Genomic DNA, 19,019 nt, shown 5'->3' with positions numbered 1-19,019 from the left:
GCTAGTTTTTTGTATTTTTTAGTAGAGACGGGGTTTCACCGTGTTAGCCAGGATGGTCTCGATCTCCTGACCTCATGATCCGCCCGTCTTGGCCTCCCAAAGTGCTGGGATTACAGGCTTGAGCCACCGCGCCCGGCACCCCACCTCTACTAAAAATACAAAAATTAGCCGAGTGTGGTGGCGCATGCTTGTAGTCCCAGCTGCTACGGAGGCTGAGGTGGAAGGATCGCTTGAACCCAGGAGGCGGAGGTTGCAGTGAGCCAAGATCACACCACTACACTACAACCTGGGCAACAGAGTGAGACTGTCTGGAAAAAGAAAAAAGAAAAGGATACATGTGTCAAAAAAAAAAGTCATTTGAATTGTAACCTCCTTTCCACCAACTCAGCTGTAAACACTTCCCTTGGGATTAAATATCCTAGCACATCCTTTGACACCAGCACATCCGAGTGATGCAATCTGTTGTCACCTACTGCTGGACATTCAGGTTGTTTCGAATGTCCCCTGCCAGGACATGCAGGGAAGAACGTTCTTGGAGACACATCTCGCACATGTCCACTCCTGGAATTACTGAGCCCTGTCGTCTCTCCCCCAGGCAGGCCCTGGCCCTATGTAAAGGGTGGAATTCAGGAAGCTGCCTTGCTTCTGTTCACACAAAGGGCAGCACAGCTTCCTCCAGAGATCTGTGGTGAGCCTGGGTCTGCGTGTAAGCGCCACCACCAGCAGGCACCATGTGGCATAGCAGCTGGGATCGGAGCCCCCGCTTCACTGCCATTTCAGAAGGCCCAGGACATGAGCTCCCCTAGCTGGGAGGACCTGTGCAGTGAGCCTTACTTTTCTCACCTGTGAGGACAGGAGCTGACAGAAGTAGCCACAAAGGGTATTTCTGGTATGTGAAAGCCCTTTTCCCTCAGAGAAGGAGACTCCGGTCTCCCTCATCAAAACAGAAATGAGTTCCCATCGCAAATGTGTTGAGCTGTCAGAGTAGCGACGTCATGGAAGAATGCACCCAGGCTTTGAATGTCAGCTATTGAAAGAAAACAAAAAGTAGCTTAATGAGAAAACATTAACAGTGTTCATGCTGACTTCATGAAAAACCATCAAGTGAAAATATCGAGGTTGGAAATTCTCAGAAGCCCTGGCCTCTGTCAGCTTCATAAACTTTTCGTGAAGGACAAGTCCCAGACTCCATGAGTTGATGGTTCGTCAAACTTCATGCACAAAGGGATGGTCTTTTCTCTCCAAAAGCTCAGCCGCCTTTCCACAACGTCTTTTGTCTTTCTTCTGTCACAGATGGTTAGGAAATCCTGGGACAGGCCTGGCCAGCACCATTTGCTGAGTGCTTGAAATCCTCTGGCCATGGCAATGGTGGTGGTGATGGCTGGCACCAAGTGTCCAAAAGTGTCCTGGGCAGTTACATGCCTCCTGGTGTTTGAGTCTCATAGCACCCATTCTAAAGAGGGGCACAGTGAGGCTCAGAAACTGCATCTTGCCCAGAGTCATGAATAAAGCCAATAAACAGCAGAGCTGGGATTTGAACGCAGTTCTGGCTGAATTTGAGTCACAAAACTATTTAATCATTACTCTCTTTTTATTTTATTTTTTTAAAAAGAAGCAAAACCAGGCCAGGTTTGTGACTCACACCTGTGAGATGGCTGGTACACAGCTGACCTCCAGGCCTGCCATCACCACCTTCATGAGCACTATATCCCAGGCCCTCTCTCTCTCCTCTTCCTTGTAACCCTCAAAATGTAATCCCAAAATGCTGGGATTACAGGTGTGAGTCACCCAGCGAGCAGAGGCCTTATGGACAGCGTTTCCCTCCCTGTCCAGCTACCCCCGGGTCTGGCCAGAGATCAGCAGGCCGGACAGATATTCCTGGAGGCTAAGCTTGTAAGATTCTGGAGGATGTTACTCCAGCTCATTTGCAACAGATGAGCTCAGAGTTCCAGGGCTGGAAAGGACCTTCAAGAAGATTTCCTTAGCCGGGTGTGGCGGCTGCCTCTTGTAATCCCAGAACTTTGCGAGGCTGAGGCAGGAGGATCACTTGAGTCCAGGAGTTTGAGACCAGCCTGGGCATAGGGAGATCCCATCTCTACAAAAAAAAATTTTTTTAAATTAGCCAGGTGTGGTGGTGTGCACCTGTAATGCCAGCTGCTCAGGAGGCTGAGGTGGGAGGATGGCTCAAAGCTGGGAGGTTGAAGCTGCAGTGAGTCATGATTGCACCACTGCACTCCTGCCTGGGTGATGGGATGAGACCCTGTCTCAAAAACAAAACAAAACAAAGATTTCCTCCAAGCCCGTTATCCTCATCTAAGCAAAATAAGAAGCAAAGAAAGGGTTTGCCCAAAGACATCCAGCCACCCGGCTGCAGCAAAAAGGCTGGAAGTATTTAAAAACAGCATCCCTTCCTTCCCCCAAAATAAGCACACACGGCATAGTTCCACATTTAATTTGTAATAAAGTATTTTTTAAATAAGAAAACCCCACACTTAGAAGAGACCTTATGAAAAATCCCTGCCTAAGCAGATTGGAGGTTGCCAGAGGTTGGGAAAGGAGAAGGGGGGTGACTGTTTCATGAGTCAGGGGCTTTCTTTGGGGTGATAAAGATGTCTAGAAACTTGATAAAGGGAGTTTAGGGGAAGGTACTAAATGCCATGATGAATCGTTCACTTTAAAATGGTTAATTTTTTGTTATGTGAATTTCACCTCAATAAAAAGAAATCATATAAAAAGAAAGGAAGTAGCCAGGCGCGGGGGCTCACGCCGGTCATCCCAGCACATTGGGAAGCCGAGGCGGGTGGATCACCTGAGGTCAGCAGTGCAAGACCAGCCTGGACAACATGGTGAAACCCCATCTCTACTAAAAATACAAAAATTAGCCGGGCGCGATGGCTAATGGGGAGGCTGAGGCAGGAGAATTGCTTGAACCTGGGAGGTGAAGGTTGCAGTGAGCCCAGGTCATGTCACTGCACTCCAGCCTGGGCAACAGAGTGAGACTCTGACAAAAAAAAAGAAAAAGAAAGGAAACAGCTGAGACCTCACTAAGACACTGAGACCCTCAGGGGAGCTTGGTTACGGAGTGGAAGTTGGCAGCAGCCCTCATAATGCTTGAACTTCCAGGCTTGCTGCTTGTATGTATCAGGATGGCGTAGCGAATGTCCTTGTAAGAAACAAGTGCAAGGCCAGGCGCCGTGGCTCACGCCTGTAATCCCAGCATAATCCCAGCACTTTGGGAGGCCGAGGTGGGTGGATCACCTGAGGTCAGGAGTTTGAGACCAGCCTGGCCAAGATGATGAAAGCCCGTCTCTACTAAAAATACAAAAATTAGCTGGGCATGGTGGCGAACGCCTGTAATCCCAGTTACTCAGGAGGCTGAGACAGGAGAATTGCTTGAATCCAAGAGGCAGAAGTTGCAGTGGACTGAGATTGCACTACTGCACTCCAACCTGGGTGACAGAGTGAGACTCCATCTCAAAAGAAAGAAAAGAAAAGAAAAGAAAGAAGGAAGGAAGGAAGGAAGGAAGGAAGGAAGGAGAAAGGAAGGAAGGAAAGCAGGAAAAAAGGAAGGAAGGAAGGAAAGAAAGAAGGAAGGAAGGAAGGAGAAGTATTTTGAGAGAAAAGTGTCGTATCTCCAACTAATTTCCAAATGGCCCAGGAAAATCCATCTGTGTGCATACGTGTGTGTGTGACGAGAGTGAACGCAGATGGGGCGGGGTGCAGGGGAGTGGAGGTGGAGGCTGTACAGATTTTGTTGTACTATTCCTTTTTTTTTTTTTTTTGGAGACGAAGTCTAGCTCTGTCGCCCAGGCTGGAGTGCAGTGGCGCGATCTCGGCTCACTGCAAGCTCCGCCTCCCGGGTTTATGCCATTCTCCTGCCTCAGCCTCCCGAGTAGCTGGGACTACAGGCGCCCGCCACCTCGCCCGGCTAGTTTTTTGTATTTTTTTTTTTTTAGTAGAGACGGGGTTTCACCGTGTAGCTCAGGATGGTCTCGATCTCCTGACCTCGTGATCCGCCCGTCTCAGCCTCCCAAAGTGCTGGGATTACAGGCTTGAGCCACCGCGCCCGGCCTGTTGTACTATTCTTGAGACTCCTCTGTGGGTTTGAAATTTTTCAAAATAAAAAAAAATGGAGGGGAAGAAACTCAACCCACCTGCCCAGTACCAGCCTGCGTCTTATTCGCCAGAGCCCTCAGCCGCGATGGGCAGGTGTGTGCAGCTCACACACTGGTTTCCAGGCATGCTTCTGGAAGCCCAGCAATGCTCTGGGAAGGCACTCAGCACTCAGGTGACAGTCACTGGTCCCAGCTCCCAGGGCAGGAAACCGAGGCTCGAGAGACTACATGCTGACCCACGCAGCGAGGCCCAGCACCAAAGAGGGTGCAGAGAGGGGAAAGCCAAGCTCTTCTGGGTCTCCGTGGGGCGTGTCAGGGGAGCCATGCTGCATGCCCAATGTGACAGGCAGGGGGCGTATTTTCTGAGGCATCCGGTCCCTGGGGAGTGACAAGTTCATCACTCCGTCCTCATCCTGCCCTGCTCAAGGACATGGGGGCTTAGTCTTTTCTCAGTTGCCAGCTTCCTTTCAGGTCAGAAGTTATGCTTTGTGTTTTGTTTTGTTTTCTTTCATTTTTTTAAACAGAAAAGTTTTTACAAACTTGGTTTTTGGGTCTTCTTCAGCATGGAGGAGTCAGTGTCCCATCTGAAGTCACTCTCAGGTACAAAGCTGAGAGGCCAACCCATTCCCAGGCCACAGAGAATAGCCCCTTTAGGACTAGAGATCTTGAGAAGGCCAGCTCCCATATCCGGTGATCTAGAACTTTCTGCAACTGTTTTCTTACTAACGAGAGGCACCGTATATCTGAAGGACCTCTTGAGGCTGGACTCCGTGTGTGTGTGTGTGCGTGCACACGTTTGAGTATGTGTACACATGTGCCATTGTGTACATTTGTGTGAGTGCATATACTCATGTGTGCACATGTGTGTGCATGCGTATACGCAACATGTGCTCATGTATGTATGCATGTGCTGTGTAGTTCTTGCAGCAGCAGCTCTGACAACTCATTCTCCATGTTGCAGAAGAGCAGATAGAAGCTCAGAAAGGCTCAGGAAGAGCCCTTGTCTCCTTTGCAGTGCTTGCTATAATTGCCTTAAAATAATCATCTATGGAATTATTTGCCTATGGTCTGTCTCTGCCTAGTGTCTGCAAGCTCCGTGGTGGCACACACATGTGTGTGTGTCTTGGTCACTCCTGCCTCCCCTGGGTCCAGCATAGCCCTGGCAGGGCGTGGGTGTGATGAATCTCCTTCAGTGGAAGGGAGAAGGGCGGGAGGGAGGAGAAGGGCGGCAGGGAGGGAAGGAGAAGGGGAGAGAAAGTGGGGGCTTCAGCCTCCTTCTAGCCTTGCCTTTCTAGCAGGTCAGGGGAGGCCAGCATTTAAACAGATGCTCTGGGCTCAGCTCCGGCTAGGGTTTCTGGCTGCACACACCACAGATCAAGGGGACTGGAGGATTCCTGCCAAAGGCTCCCACTGTGTGCCTTGGGACAAGCCCTTGGCTCAGTTTCCCCACCTAGGAAACAGGATGGACACAGGGTTGCCAAGGGTGGCCAGAGGGAGCCAGGCCAAACGGCTGGGACTTGGGGGGGTGGACAAGGAGGGGCCTCTTCCCAAAGCCCCAGCCAGGGCTGCCAGGCCCCCCAAGACATGCCATGTTTTGTCTCCTTGCAAGGAGCTCCCGTCAGCTCCTCAACCCTCCCCTCCAGGATGGTACCTGCCCTGAACCCTTGCCATCCCCCCTCCACCATCATGCCTCTTGTTTCAGGTCCTCTATGGGACAGGAAACAGATGCAAGTGCCTGGTGCAGGCTGTGTGTGTGCAGGATCTAGCACAGCCCCATTCTACAGATGAGAGCACTGAGGTGAAGGGGCCATCAGCCTTGGCCAGTGCAGAGTGAAAAAGAGCTCCTCCTTCCTTCCTCCTCCCTGCCCCACCGCCTCCAGTCTCCTTCCTCCTCTCCCCTTCCCAACTCCTCCCTCCTCCCCTCCTCTTCTCCTCCTCTGTCCTCCTCTCCTCCCTCCCCTCCTCTTCCCTCCCCTCGTCTTCCCTCCCCTCTTCCTTCCTCCCCTCCTCCTCCCTCCTCTTCTCTGCTCCTCCTTCCTCTCCTCCTCTCCTCTTCGTCCCTCTTCCCTCCTCTCTTCCTTTCCTCCTCTCCTCCTCCTCCCTCCTCCCCTCCCTGTCTCTCACCCTCCTCTCCTCCTCCTCCTGCCTCCCTCCTCCTCCTTCCTGCCTCCTCCTGTACACTGCTCATTGCCGTCACCACTGGGGCTTGGGGTTTTTGCTGGGATTAAGTCCATGGTCCTGGTTGCGGCTAGGGGCTTATTCCCAGAGGTCCCATGGCCAGAGTGGGAAACACATGGATTTCTGTTTAAGCCTCATTTATGATGGTGCAGTCAGCCTGTGCCCAGCCTGATTCTCGGAGGTCAGTTAGTGGGTGGGTTACAGGGTGTCCCTCGTGGAGAGGCTGGCAAGGAGAGCCAAGCGAGGATGGGGTGACCCCGCCAGTGTGGAAAACCTGGCCCGGGTGGGCAGTGCTTCCTCTTCCATCTCCAGCATCTGATTCCCATGAGCTCTGTTTGTTTTAAGGGTTTCTTGTAGAAGCTTCCACACAAGACAGTTGGAGTCACAGTCTCTGTTGCTCTTGAACTTGGCACCAATGACCCTGAATCTTTATGTGACATCCCGATGAGACTTGGCTGAGCTCTGGGCTCTGCTGAGCGGAGCTGGGGTCTTGTGGGGTGTAGTGGCAGCGGGGGCATCTCCAGTTCCCCCAAAGACCCCCAGGGAGCACCCCACCTGCCGGGCATCAAGCACTCGGGGCTTTGCTGAGCAGTAGCAGCATGCATTGGCTTTCCTGGTCAGGTCGTCAGGTCGTGAGAACAGCAGGGGCCGCCCACCGGGCACCTGGCCCCTCAGGCTTTAACGAGCAAGCGAGGGACTGCCAGTCTCACTCCAGCCCGCGAGGGGGCAGGTTTTCCTGCCCGAGGCCACACAGCTCTTCAGCCGCAGGGTGGGGACTCACAGCTGACCACGGGACTCTGACGAGTCCCCTGGGGCTCCTGGGACAATGATTACAGATGGTAGCTTAAGCAGCAGATTTCTGCTCGCACCGTACTGGAAGCTGCAAGTCAGAAATCAAGATGTTGGCGGGGTCGGGGCTCCTGGGTCTGAGGGAGGATGCTTCCTGCTCTCCAGCCTGGGTGCCAGTCTCCTCTTTCCCTGCTTTCTGTGTCTAAACTCCTGCTCCGTCTTTCTCTTCTGTGGACATGTTGTTTTTCCAGGACTCTCATCAGCTCACTCAGCGCCCCCTGCCCAATCCAGGATCATCTCCTCTCGAGATCCTTCACTTGATGACATGCACAAAGACCCTTTTCCAAGTTAGGTGACACCCACAGGTTCTGGAGGGACACACCTCTTGGGGAGCGTCACTCAGCTGACTCCGTGAGTCAGTGCTCATCCTTCTCAGCACCCGGGCCCCAACCCCAGGAGCTCCTCTGCTCCCTAGAGAGGGCGAGTGGGCAGTGGGTCCCCAGAGTGTCCCCGAGGTGAACTTGGGAAGTTGATGAATGATTTTGCAGAAAACAGGGGTAGATGGAAAGGAAGCCAAACCTCCATCCTCACCCCTGCTCGATTCTTCACGGAGTTTGGCTGCACTGTGCTCAGGAGGGAGAGTCAGCAAACTGCACCACCGAGTACACACTGGGGGAGCACTTCTTCAGGGAGCACACCTGTTGCGGGAGCCTGGGGGGCCTCGGACAGAGGCAGCTAGGAGGGAGATGGCAGGTCCAGATGTCCCTGAGGATGGACTCAGAGGGGTCCTCCCAGCACAGGACCAGGGACACTTCTTGATGTTGGTTCACCGAGGGGCCCAGTTCCAGGCACCCTGGAAACCGACGGGCTCATCGACCCCATCCCCTCCTGGCCTGGCAGGCTTGCAAAGCTGCTCCCCAGGTCCCCAGGGTGAAAACACCCCCGTTTGGGACCTGGCCCTTGGCTGAGGCAGTGGTGCAGTTTGCTGACTCTCCCTCCTGAGGACAGTGCATCCAGAGACAAACTCCACGAAGAATCGAGCAGGGCTGAGGATGGAGGTTTGGCTTCCTTTCCGCCCACCCCTATTTTCTGCAAAATCATTCAACAACTTCCCAAGTTCACCTGGAAAGTCGTGAGAAACTGTTTTCAAAAGAAGAAATACACACAGCCAATGAAGATAAGAATGTTCAAACTGGAGGGAGAAGCCTTCTTCTTACCTAGCAAACTGACAGAGGCTTATTTGAGAAGTCCTGCTCGGTAGAGATTCCTAGGTGTTGGGGGCGCAGCCTCTCCCGCGGCTAGTGGGTAGAGGAGTGAATTGGTGAGGGTCTCCAGCCTGGCAGAAGCCCTGCAGCATCCATCCTAATCCACTCCTGTGGGAAGCTGCGCTGTTATCACGATGCGTCCAGAGTCCCTGCCAGGTCCCAGGAGACCCTGCCTAATGCCATAGACTTCGCCAACTGGTGCCTCGCTTTCTCGGAATGAGACAAGCTGAGAAGAGCAGGGCCTGGCCTCATGGGATCCGCTGCATCTCCCACCCTGGCACGGGATCAGTACAAAGTCAGCTGATTCAATGAATGAATATGCTTCAAACTGTTCATCCTTTTTAACCACACAATTCTACTTCTAGGAGTTTAACGTAAAGAAAGTCCTTAGGCCGAGTGCGATGGCTCATGCCTGAAACCCTAGCACTTTGGGAGGCTGAGGCGGGCAGATCATGAGGTCAGGAGTTCGAGACCAGCCTGGCCAATATGGTGAAACCCCATCTCTACTGAAAATACGAATAAATTAGCCAGGCGTGGTGGCACATGCCTGTAATCCTAGCTACTCAGGAGGCTGAGGCAGGAGAATCTCTTGAACCCAGGAGGTGGAGTTTGCAGTGAGCCCCTGCACTCCAGCCTGGGCAACAGAGCAAGTCTCCACCAATAAAAAAAGAAAAAGAAAAAGAAAAAAGAAATAAGACATATGCAAAGATGCTCATTAGGGCCCAGTTTTGTGCAGAGATCAGCATTTTTTTTCTGTAAGGGGCCAGATAGTAAATTTCAGCTCTGAGGGCCGTAGGTCTTTCTCACAACTCCTCAACACTGCTGTTGTGGCATGAAAGTGGCCACAGGCAATGCATTCATGAATGTGCATGTCTGTGTGCCAATAAAACTTTATTTCTAAAAACTGAAATTTGGGGCCAGACATAGTGGCTCACTCCTGTAATCCCAGCACTTTGGGAGGCTGAAGTGGGCAAATCATTTGAGGTCAGGAGTTCGATACCAGCCTGGCCAAGATGGCAAAACCCCGTCTCTACTAAAAATACAAAAATTAGCCAGGCATGCTGGCGCGTGTAATCCCAGCTACTCAGGACGCTGAGGCAGGAAAATTGCTTGAACCTGGGAGGCAGAGGTGCAGTGAGCAGAGATCGTGCCACTGCACTCCAGCCTGTGCGACAGAGTGAGACTCCATCTTAAAAAAAAAAAAACAAAAAACTGAAATTTGGGTTTCATCATATTTCATGTGTCACAAAACCTTATTGTTCTTTTGAGTTTTTTTTACATTTTAATGTTTAAAAATGTAAAAAAAAAAAAAAAAAAAAAAAAAAGACTGGGCATGGTGGCTCATGCCTGTAATCCCAACACTTTGGGAGGCCAAGGCAGGTGGATCACCTGCCTCCTGGTGGTCAGGAGTTCAAGACCATCCTGGCCAGCATCGTGAAACCTTGTATCTACTGAAAATACAAAAAATTAGCCGGGCGTGGTAGTGGGTGTCTGTATTCCCAGCTATTTGGGAGGCTGAGGCAGGGGAATTGCTTGAACCTGGGAGGCAGAGGTTGCAGTGAACTGAGATCGAACCACTGCACTCCAGCTGGGGTGACAGAATGAGATTCTGTCTCAAGAAATTAAAAAAAAAAAATTTAAACAGTTAAAAAAAATCCTTAGCTTGTATAACAAACAGCAGGCTGGATTTTGCCCATGGGCCACAGTTTCAGTGGGTTCAATTTAACCCATTGAACAATGGGTTACACGAAGAAGAGTGAGTGCATCCAAACAATTAGGCCCCGGATAAAAGTTGTCACCACGTAAGGCAAGGTACAAACAGCAGGACACCCAGATCTACAGTAAAATTGATTCTATAAAAACCAAAAAGAAAAAGAAAAAGAAAGAAGAGAAGAAAGAAAGAAAGAAAGAAAGAAAGAAAGAAAGAAAGAAAGAAAGAAAAAAAAAAGAAAAGAACAAAACACGCATCCCAGTCCATTTTTTTTAAAGTAAGAGAATATACCCATTCTGTCCTTATTTTTATCTGTCTCTTTTTTCCTGCATTTCCTACACTGAAAATGGATCACTTTTATTATCACAACACAGGAGCTATTAAACCAGGAAGAGATATTTTTAAAATGTTAACTTGGGGCCAGGACAAAGGAGGCCTGTGGTGTGGTTGAGTGACTCCCATCAGTCAGCAGCGAGCGACCACATGCAGGGATGTCGTGCAGCTTCAGTGGTCAAAGGTGTGCAGACGGCGCTGTCTTACCCGTCCCTGAATGTCACCTTCCTCCCAAACAAATCCCCGGGGCTCCTGCACAATGGCTTTCTACTCAAGATCCTCCAGCCGGAACCTCCCCGATGTTTTCCTTAGAGGGTCAGAGGAGCTGCCCCCGGGATGGAATCCACCGCTCCCTGGCTCGCTGGCTCAGCTGCCCAGGGCTATGACCTCTCGGAGCCAGGCTCTCCGGGCCACTTTGTGCTTGTGGAGGAGGCTTTTAACTTTTTCAAATGCGTTCACAGCCCGTGATGGTGTCTTCTCCAAAGCGCTCCATGAAATTCTCGGAGACCTGTCAAACCTGGCGAGTCTGCAAGTGCTTTGATTTACAGGACAGATGTTTGCCAGCTGACACTTGGAGGGATGGAGGGAGGCGGGGCGGGGTTACATAGGAATAGGGGTGTCAGCTCCCAAAAGGTGGCAATCTCGGCTCTAATTCCTTAACGCCCAATATGGTTCAGAGGTCGGGTTGTTAATGGGCAGGGAACAAATTGGGGATAGCCACCTGTGCTTCAGCCAAAGGGGGAGGGGACCCCCTTTACAGGTCACAGACCGGCTGCCAAAGCTGCTGTGCTCCTGGGTCTGCCACTGACTAGCTTTGTGATGCTGTTTTCCTCTCTGAGCCTCAGTTTCCTCATCTATAAAACAGAGCCATCCTGAAGAGTAAGTGAAAGCTGCCCGGAAACACCCAGTCCCGGACCTGGCACACAGCAGGTGCTGTTTTTCTTTCGCTGTGCCTCCCCACAACCCAGACAGACCATCAGAGGGCAGAGTGGCGCCCTTCCTGCGGGCTTTTTCTACATTACAGAAACTTTCGGGAAGGGTGGAATGGCAGACACGGGGCCTTAGGAACCTTTGTTCATCAGCTTCCTAGTCTCTGCGAGACAAAGGGGCCAGGGAGGACAAGTACCCTTGTAGAAGGCTGCTGTGCACAGTGGTGCAGGCTTCGCACTGCACAACTACACAGTTGGTGGACAGATGGAAGGTGGTCTGACATGGTGGCCGGGGGGCTCAACCAAAGGGTAGAAGTAGGGAAAGAACAGACTCCAGAGTGCCTGACTTCTGGCTCCAATGCTACATGACCTGACTTCTTCTTTGAGACAGGGTCTCACTCTGTCACCCACCCAGGCTGGAATGCAGTGGTGTGATCTCCACTCACTATAGCCTTGACCTTTCAGGCTCAAGTGGTCCACCAGCCTCAGCCTCCCAAGTGGCTGAGACTGTGGTTGCATGCCACCATGCCTAGCTAATTTTTGTATTTTTGGTAGAGATAGGGTTTCACCATGTTGCCCAGGCTGGTCTCAAACTCCTGGCCTCAAGCAATCCTCCTGCCTTGGTCTCCCAAAGTTCTGGAGTGAGCCATGCCTGCCCTGACTACTACTCCTTCCCCTTCTCCCTCTCCTTCTCTTTCTCCTTGAGAAAGAGAAACAGCAGGATGGATTTTGCCTGTGGGATTTTGCCAAGGGAGGCCGAGGTAGGCGGATCACTTGAGGTCAGGAGTTCAAGACTAGCCTGGGCAACATGGTGAAACCCCGTCTCTAGTAAAAATACAAAAATTAGCCAGGCATAGTAGTGTGCGCCTATTATCCCAGCTACTTGGGAAGCTGAGGCAGAAGAATCGCTTGAATCCAGGAGGTGGAGGTTGCAGCAAGCCAAGATCACGCCACTGCACTCCAGCCTGGGTGGCAGAGCAAGAGACTCTGCCTCAGGAAAAACAAAACAAAACAAAACAAAAAACAGCTGGAAGTTGGGTGGGGGAGATCACCTGAGTGTGTAAAAATGTCTATCTGGATAAATAGATCACACTCTTATTTATCATAGTGAAACATTGAAACCAACCTCAATGTCCAGTCTCAGGGGACACTTTGGTACCCAAACCATGAGTGGCTGTGCCAGTCGGTAGCAAGGTGTGCTTGCTGACATAGACAGATTTCCCTGGCCTTCCATAAAACCAGGCTTCAGAACATCACCTGCCATATGAGCCCAAAACAAACATGCTCATTGTTAGCCATGTTTATGTTAAACCATAAAGAGAGTATAAAATGAAATGCGAAAGCAGACCCCCACTGCTCTCAGTAGTCCTGCTGTTAACAGATTTTTGTTGCATGTGTCTAAGAGTGTTCCATGTGGGCCAGCCACGGTGGCTCATACCTGTAATCCCAGCACTTTGGGAGGCCGAGGTGGGTGGATCACCTGAGGTCTGGCCAACATGGTGAAGCCCTGTCTCTATTGAAAATACAAAAATTAGCTGGGCATGATAGTGGGTGCTTGCAATCCCAGCTACGCCAGAGGCTGAGGCAGGAGAATCCTTTGAACCCGGGAGGTGGAGGTTGCAGTGAACCGAAATCGTGCCCTTTCACTCCAGCCTGGGTGACACGGCGAGACTCCATCTCAAAAAAAAAAAAAAAAAAAAGTGTTATCTGCACTGCATACACAGCCTGTATAGGAAAACCTTTTTGTTTGACATCTATGTAGCCACATACTAACCCTAATTTTTTTTTCTTTATTCTTCTTTTTTTTTGGGGGGGGGGACAGAATTTCACTCTTGTCACCCAGGCTGAAGTGCAGTGGTGCGATGTCAGCTCACTGCAACCTCCGCCTCCCAAGTTCAAGCAATTCTCCTGCCTCAGCCTCCTGAGTTGCTGGGATTACAGGCTCCCACCACCATGTCTGGCTAATTTTTGCATCTAACTTTCCTTTTCAAAGATCCATACATATCTGCAGAGCAAAATAGTCTGCTTAAAAAACAGAGTGCAGTGGTGTCATCTCAGCTCACTGTAGCCTCGACATTTCAGGCCCAAGTGATCCCCCTGCCTCAGCCTGGGACTACAGGTGAATGCCACCATGCCTAGCCAGGCTACCATCATTTGGTAAAGTTGAAAGTCTACGTGCTGTGTGGCTGCTGAGTGGATTCCCCTCAGGACCAAGGTGTTCTGAGCAGCCAGGTTCCAACAGCTCCAGACTAGGACATTGAAAGACTAGCGCCAGTGAAAGTAATGGCAAAAACTACAATTACTTTTGCACCAACCTAATAGCACATTCACACTGTGGCATATGATACAGCAAGGAAAAATAAACCAAGTACAAGTTCACTCATTCACACGAATAAATCTCACAAATATAATGAAGAGGGAGAAGGCAAGACCTACACGTAGGGAAAAGTAAAAAAGGACGTTTTTTAGAGAGGAATATCTAGGCTGTAAAGCTATAAAGAAAGCAGGACAAAGTCAGAACAGGGATTGCCTTGGGGAGAGAAGGATCAGCTGGGCTCAGAAAGGGGATGGGAGGGACTTCTGTATGCTGACTGGGGTCTGTCTCTTGCAGGGCTGTTGGTTCTGTGAATTTTCACTTTAAAATTATTCACAAAGGCCGGGCGCGGTGGCTCAAGCCTGTAATCCTGGCACTTTGGGAGGCCAAGACGGGCGGATCACGAGGTCGGGAGATCGAGACCATCCTGGCTAACATGGTGAAACCCCATCTCTACTAAGAAATACAAAAAACTAGCCGGGCGCGGTGGCGGGCGCCTGTAGTCCCAGCTACTCAGGAGGCTGAGGCAGGAGAATGGCATAAACCCGGGAGGCGGAGCTTGCAGTGAGCTGAGATCCGGCCACTGCACTCCAGTCTGGGCGACACAGCGAGACTCCGACTCAAAAAAAAAAAAAAAAATTTATTCACAAAATCACCATGTGGGCCAGGTGTGGTGGCTTATGTCTATAATCCCAGCACTTTGGGAGGCCAGGGTGGTCAGATCACCAGAAGTCAGGAGTTCGAGACCAGCCTGGCCAACATGATAAAACTCTGTCTTTACTAAAAATACAAAAATTAGCTGGATGCGGTGGCGTGTGCCTGTAATCCCAGCTGCTCAGGAGGCTGACGCAGGATAATCGCTTGAATCCAGGAGGCGGAGGTTGCAGTGAGCCGAGATTGCGCCATTGCACTCCAGCTTCGGCAACAGAGCAAGACTCCGTCTCAAAATAAAACAAAACAAAAAAGCAAAAAACTGCCGTTTGCACTTTTCAATATGCCTGAAATTTTCCAGGACAGAAGAAGGAAAAAGTATGCAAGGAGAGACCATAAAACAGTAGCCATGCTTATCTCTGGAAGGTGAGATTCCTGGCCGTTTCCACCTTGATGTTAATAAAACCATCACCATTTATGAAGGTTTGCGAAGGGCCATTGCTTGACAGCTGTCATCTAATTTCAACCTCGTGACAATTTTGAAGAATAGCTTTTGTCCATCCCCTTTTCACACCTGAAAACCCGAAGGAAGAGACAGTGGTACTCACGCTCCTGTCCCTCTGAAGAGCTACGCCCTTTGACGCTTTTACGTAAAGAATGACCATATATGACTGGAATGCTGTGCAGAAAGGAGGAAGCGGCTATCGGCTGTCACAGTGGCTGGGCTTAGGGCAGATTCCAGGCCTGCCTGGCCTTAGGTGACAAATGGCGGGGCCACCATGGTTTTGGGGCCATCCAGGGGGCTGGTTCCCTTTCTGGTGCTACAGGCAGGTTGTAAAGCACTTTAGAGGCCAATTGGCACCAGGACAAGGAATTGCACCCTTGAGGTGGTTCGTGACCCCATAAATTGCCCAGAGGTGGGAGGCAGCTGGGAGGCCCGGGAAAAGCACCAGCCAGGTCGTTGGAGGCTGCTCCTTTCCCAAGGTGCAGCATTCCATGGGGTGATGGCCCTCAGGCCCCAGGAGAGGGAGAGGAACCTGGAGGAAAAGTGGAAACAGACAAGACTCCAGTGGAACGGGCCGGACAGCAGGCACTCCAGGACATTGTGAGTCAGGGTGGACAAGGTACCTGCCCTGCTGGGGCCTCTCCCTGAGTGCCTGTGGAGACTCTGTAGGCCTGCAGCAAAGGGGGTTTAGGTTTCAGAGCGCACGCACATCAGAGGAACCACATCAAGAGCCTGCAGCTTCCAGGTGTGAATAAACCTATGGGGAGCACTGGCGCTGGGGCCCTGGGAATGGTTTAGATTCCAAGGTAACCCGATAAGTGCTGGCTAACACCTGCACTCACTATCTGGAATATACAGAAATATCCATCCCCATCCCCTTCCCGTGGGGTGCACCTACTTACTGTCTGCAAAGTCCCGGCTGCGTCCACCATCAGAGGGGGAAGGAAGCCTGTGTTTCTGAGGGGAAACTGAGGCCCAGAGAGCAAGCTTGACTCTCCGAGGCCAAGCAGAGCTGGGACCCGAGGCTCTCCAGCTCCTGCCATCCTGCCACCCCACCGCAGGCATCCGTCTTCTCTGAACTTTTCAGCTTTCGAGGGAGGGCCGCCAAGGGGCTCCCGGGGACAGGGCGTGTGGCTCTCCCTGCCTCACAGGAATGTTGCAGGGGTGGAATGATGTGGGCAGAATGATGTGCCCATTGTGCCATATGACTCTTAGAACAACAGGACAAAATTGCAGGTCCCTATTTAGCCTTGTGTTAGGTGTTCGTCCTGGGCCAGCTCAAAGATCACACAACTGCATCCTCTGCTGCTTGACGGGCTGCTCTCCATGGCGCCGGATGGGTGCTCGTGGTGGGCCTGACTCTGAGGCATCTCCCGGACAGAGCCATCCTGGGTGCAGAACACATGCCCCGCCTGCTCCCAGGGTCCTGCCCAGCCTGTCTGTCCAGGCCAGGCCCAGGGATGTGGAGACCAGGGCCAGAGTTCCATGTATCCAACTGCTGCACTGCACTGGCCCTGCCTGCCCATGGAGGGCGCCGCAGACGAGCAGAGCAGGTACTGGGTGGTCAGAGCCACGATGAGGGTGGCACACCCTAGGGCTGAGGACCCTGAACTGAGGGCAGCTGATGAGAGGGAGAGGTCATGGAACAGGAGCCGGGGAGCATCCTACAGCTAGAGCCGCAGGTGTAAGAAGTGGGGCTGGGAGTCGAGGAAGCCAGAGTCAAGCCTTTGAGAGAGACAGGCATCACCAGGAGGGGGAGGCTGGCAGGTGCTCTGCCCTCGCAGTATCTGCAACAGAGAAAAAGGTGCCCCTCGCTCTGGGCATGTAGCTTGGCAGGCAGTGGGAGGCTGGGCATTGTCCAGGAGGGGCCCTGGTACAGCAACTTGCACAGCTGTACCAGGCTGGCCTGCCCAGGCCTGTGTGCATGTGTGTGTGTGCATATGGGTGCAGATTGCCCAGAGAAATGCCCCCATGTGTGCACACACTTGCACACTCAGTCTTGCACACAAGCCCAGGAGAAAGACTGCCAGAACATTGGGACCCTGGATGTTCCCTGGGCCAGTTAAGCTCAACGACGCTTCTCTAGCCTGGTTGGTGGGGCCGGCTTGGGAACTGGGAGAGACAATGGCTCTAGAGCCCCCAGGAGCTTGGATTTACTCTTCCTCATGTGTAGAAAGAATGACATGCTCCTCGTGCCATATGACCCTCAGAACAACACTACAAAACTGCAGGTGCTATGACTGTCCGAATTTTGCAGATGAGGAGACTGAGGCTTGCAGATGTTTGCAGTTGCCCAGGTCCAGGTAGCAGGTAGGAGGCTGGAATGGCAACAGTAGTGGCTGCTGCAAGATGAGCCTCAAATCCATGAGAGGGGGTGCTGGGGTCCTCCTGGGCTGGCTTTGGTATCTGCGTGCCTTTCTGTACCTTGGGAGCTTATGTACAGAAAGAGTGACCAGCAGAACGCTGGCTGCAGGGGGATGTTCTGCCGGTTCCAGGCACGTGAGGGGCTGTCTCCACACTGCATCTTCGGGTGTTTTCTAGTTGGCCATTTGCAGTGAGTCCCTCGGGTCTGAGTCACCAGGGGTCAGGTTTAAGAGCTGAGGGTCAGAGGTTACCAAGGCACCCATGCCAGACCAGAGAGCTGACCTTTATTTAACCAAGTCGAAGGACCCCCAGGACCCCAAAGAGGGGCTTCAGGCCCCTGGCCGCCATCTGAAATGATGCTTGGGGGTTGATCCTAATCGTCCCTAATTTAGGGGCCAAATGGTCAATTAAGGGTCTATTTGAGAGTCAGGGAAGCAGAAGGTGAACTGAGGAGACAGATGAGAGGCAGCTGATGCCTCTGCCGTCGGAGCTAGGCATGGGTTCTGCCGGCCAGCCCAGGCCTTCTCCCCTGGCATTAGGGGCCTGGGCCTTGTTGTCAGCACCCCCGAGAGACCTGACGGCAACATTCCCTGAGGTCTGCTAGCAGCCAAGTGCCTGGCAACATGCCCCATTGCCATTTCTTCAGTTAATGCTCAAATAAGCTAAATATCTACCGAGTACCTCAGTAACCGGTCAAACACCAGTCTAGGTGCTGGGGACTCATCAGGGAGCGAAGTCAAGTCCCTGCCCTTGAGGAGCTGTAATTCTGGAGGAGGGGGTGGGGACTGAAAGATAACTAAGCAGCTAAGTGTGCAACACATCAGGCGCCGCTGCCTCCCCAAGCTTAGTGACTTCACACGAAACCCTAGGATTGCTCACAATTCTGTGCGCAGGAACTGGGGACTCAGCAAGGTCAGCTTGTGACCACTCTACCTGCCCGCTGGTCTCCCTCTAAGATTTCCATTCTCAGGAGGCCAGGCTGGGCCAGAGGTCCGAGGTGGCTGCCCTCCTCCATCAGGGACCCCAGGGCTCTTCTACCCTCCTCCATCAGGGACCCCAGGGCTCTTCTGCCCTCCTCCATCAGGGACCCCAGGGCTCTTCTACCCTCCTCCATCAGGGACCCCAGGGCTCTTTTACCCTCCTCTATCAGGGACCCCAGGGCTCTTCTACACGTGCCTCTCTCCACAACAGGGCTACTCGAGATTGGGCTCCGGTCACAGATCTATGGGGTCCTAGAGGCCTTGTAAGAACCCTGGCTTTTGCTCCGAGCAAGAGGGTCCTAGAGTGTAAAAGCACAAAGGCAGCTGCACTGAGTGCGGAGGGGCACAGGTGGACTCTGATGGTGGCTGGGACCAGGGGTGGTCAGATTCTGCCTCCATCCTGCTGGGTGAGGGGACAGGGCCTGCTGCTGGACAGGGCTTCTGGCCTGGGAGCTGGAGGGTGAAGTGGCTGAGTCCCCAGCTGGAAGATGGGTGAAAGGAGTAGGTTTGAGTGGGAGGTCCTGGCACAGTTTGGACTTGTGGAGTTGGAGGTCCTGTGAGACATCCATGCAGCAATCTCCGGGGCAGCTGGAAGCAAGAGTCTGGAGTCCAGGGAGACAGACATTCTGGGTCACCAGAGTCAATGAATTTCAACTGAAGGGCATTGGGAAGTGTATCAGTTCATTCTCACACTGCTAATAAAGATGTACCTGAGACTGGGTAATTTGTAAAAGAAAAAGGTTAATTGACTCACAGTTCCGCATTGCTGGGGAGGCCTCAGGAAACTTCCAATCGTGGCGGAAGGTAAAAGGCACTTCTTCACAGGGCGGCAGGAGAGAGAACGAGAGCCAAGCAGAAAGGGAAGCCCCTTATAAAACCATCAGA

The 19,019-nt window shown here is 52.1% G+C and overlaps 1 protein-coding gene across 1 annotated transcript in view; it reads right to left on the bottom strand.

Annotated features, from left to right (window-relative positions):
* Positions 1-17,314, bottom strand: part of FGF19 (fibroblast growth factor 19) — a 27,643-nt gene extending 10,329 nt beyond the window's left edge. The window contains exons 1-2 of the mRNA XM_011942752.1: positions 17,215-17,314; positions 16,309-16,411 (exon numbers count right to left, since the gene is read on the bottom strand). Coding sequence (XP_011798142.1) covers positions 16,309-16,411; positions 17,215-17,314 — 203 coding nt within the window. The remainder of the gene's footprint in view (positions 1-16,308; positions 16,412-17,214) is intronic.
* Positions 17,315-19,019: the final 1,705 nt, after the last annotated feature.

This window comes from Colobus angolensis, unplaced genomic scaffold (genome assembly GCF_000951035.1).
Source record: "Colobus angolensis palliatus isolate OR3802 unplaced genomic scaffold, Cang.pa_1.0 Scaffold21, whole genome shotgun sequence".
Classification (NCBI taxonomy): domain Eukaryota; kingdom Metazoa; phylum Chordata; class Mammalia; order Primates; family Cercopithecidae; genus Colobus; species Colobus angolensis.
This window is presented reverse-complemented; position numbering and strand designations above follow the sequence as displayed.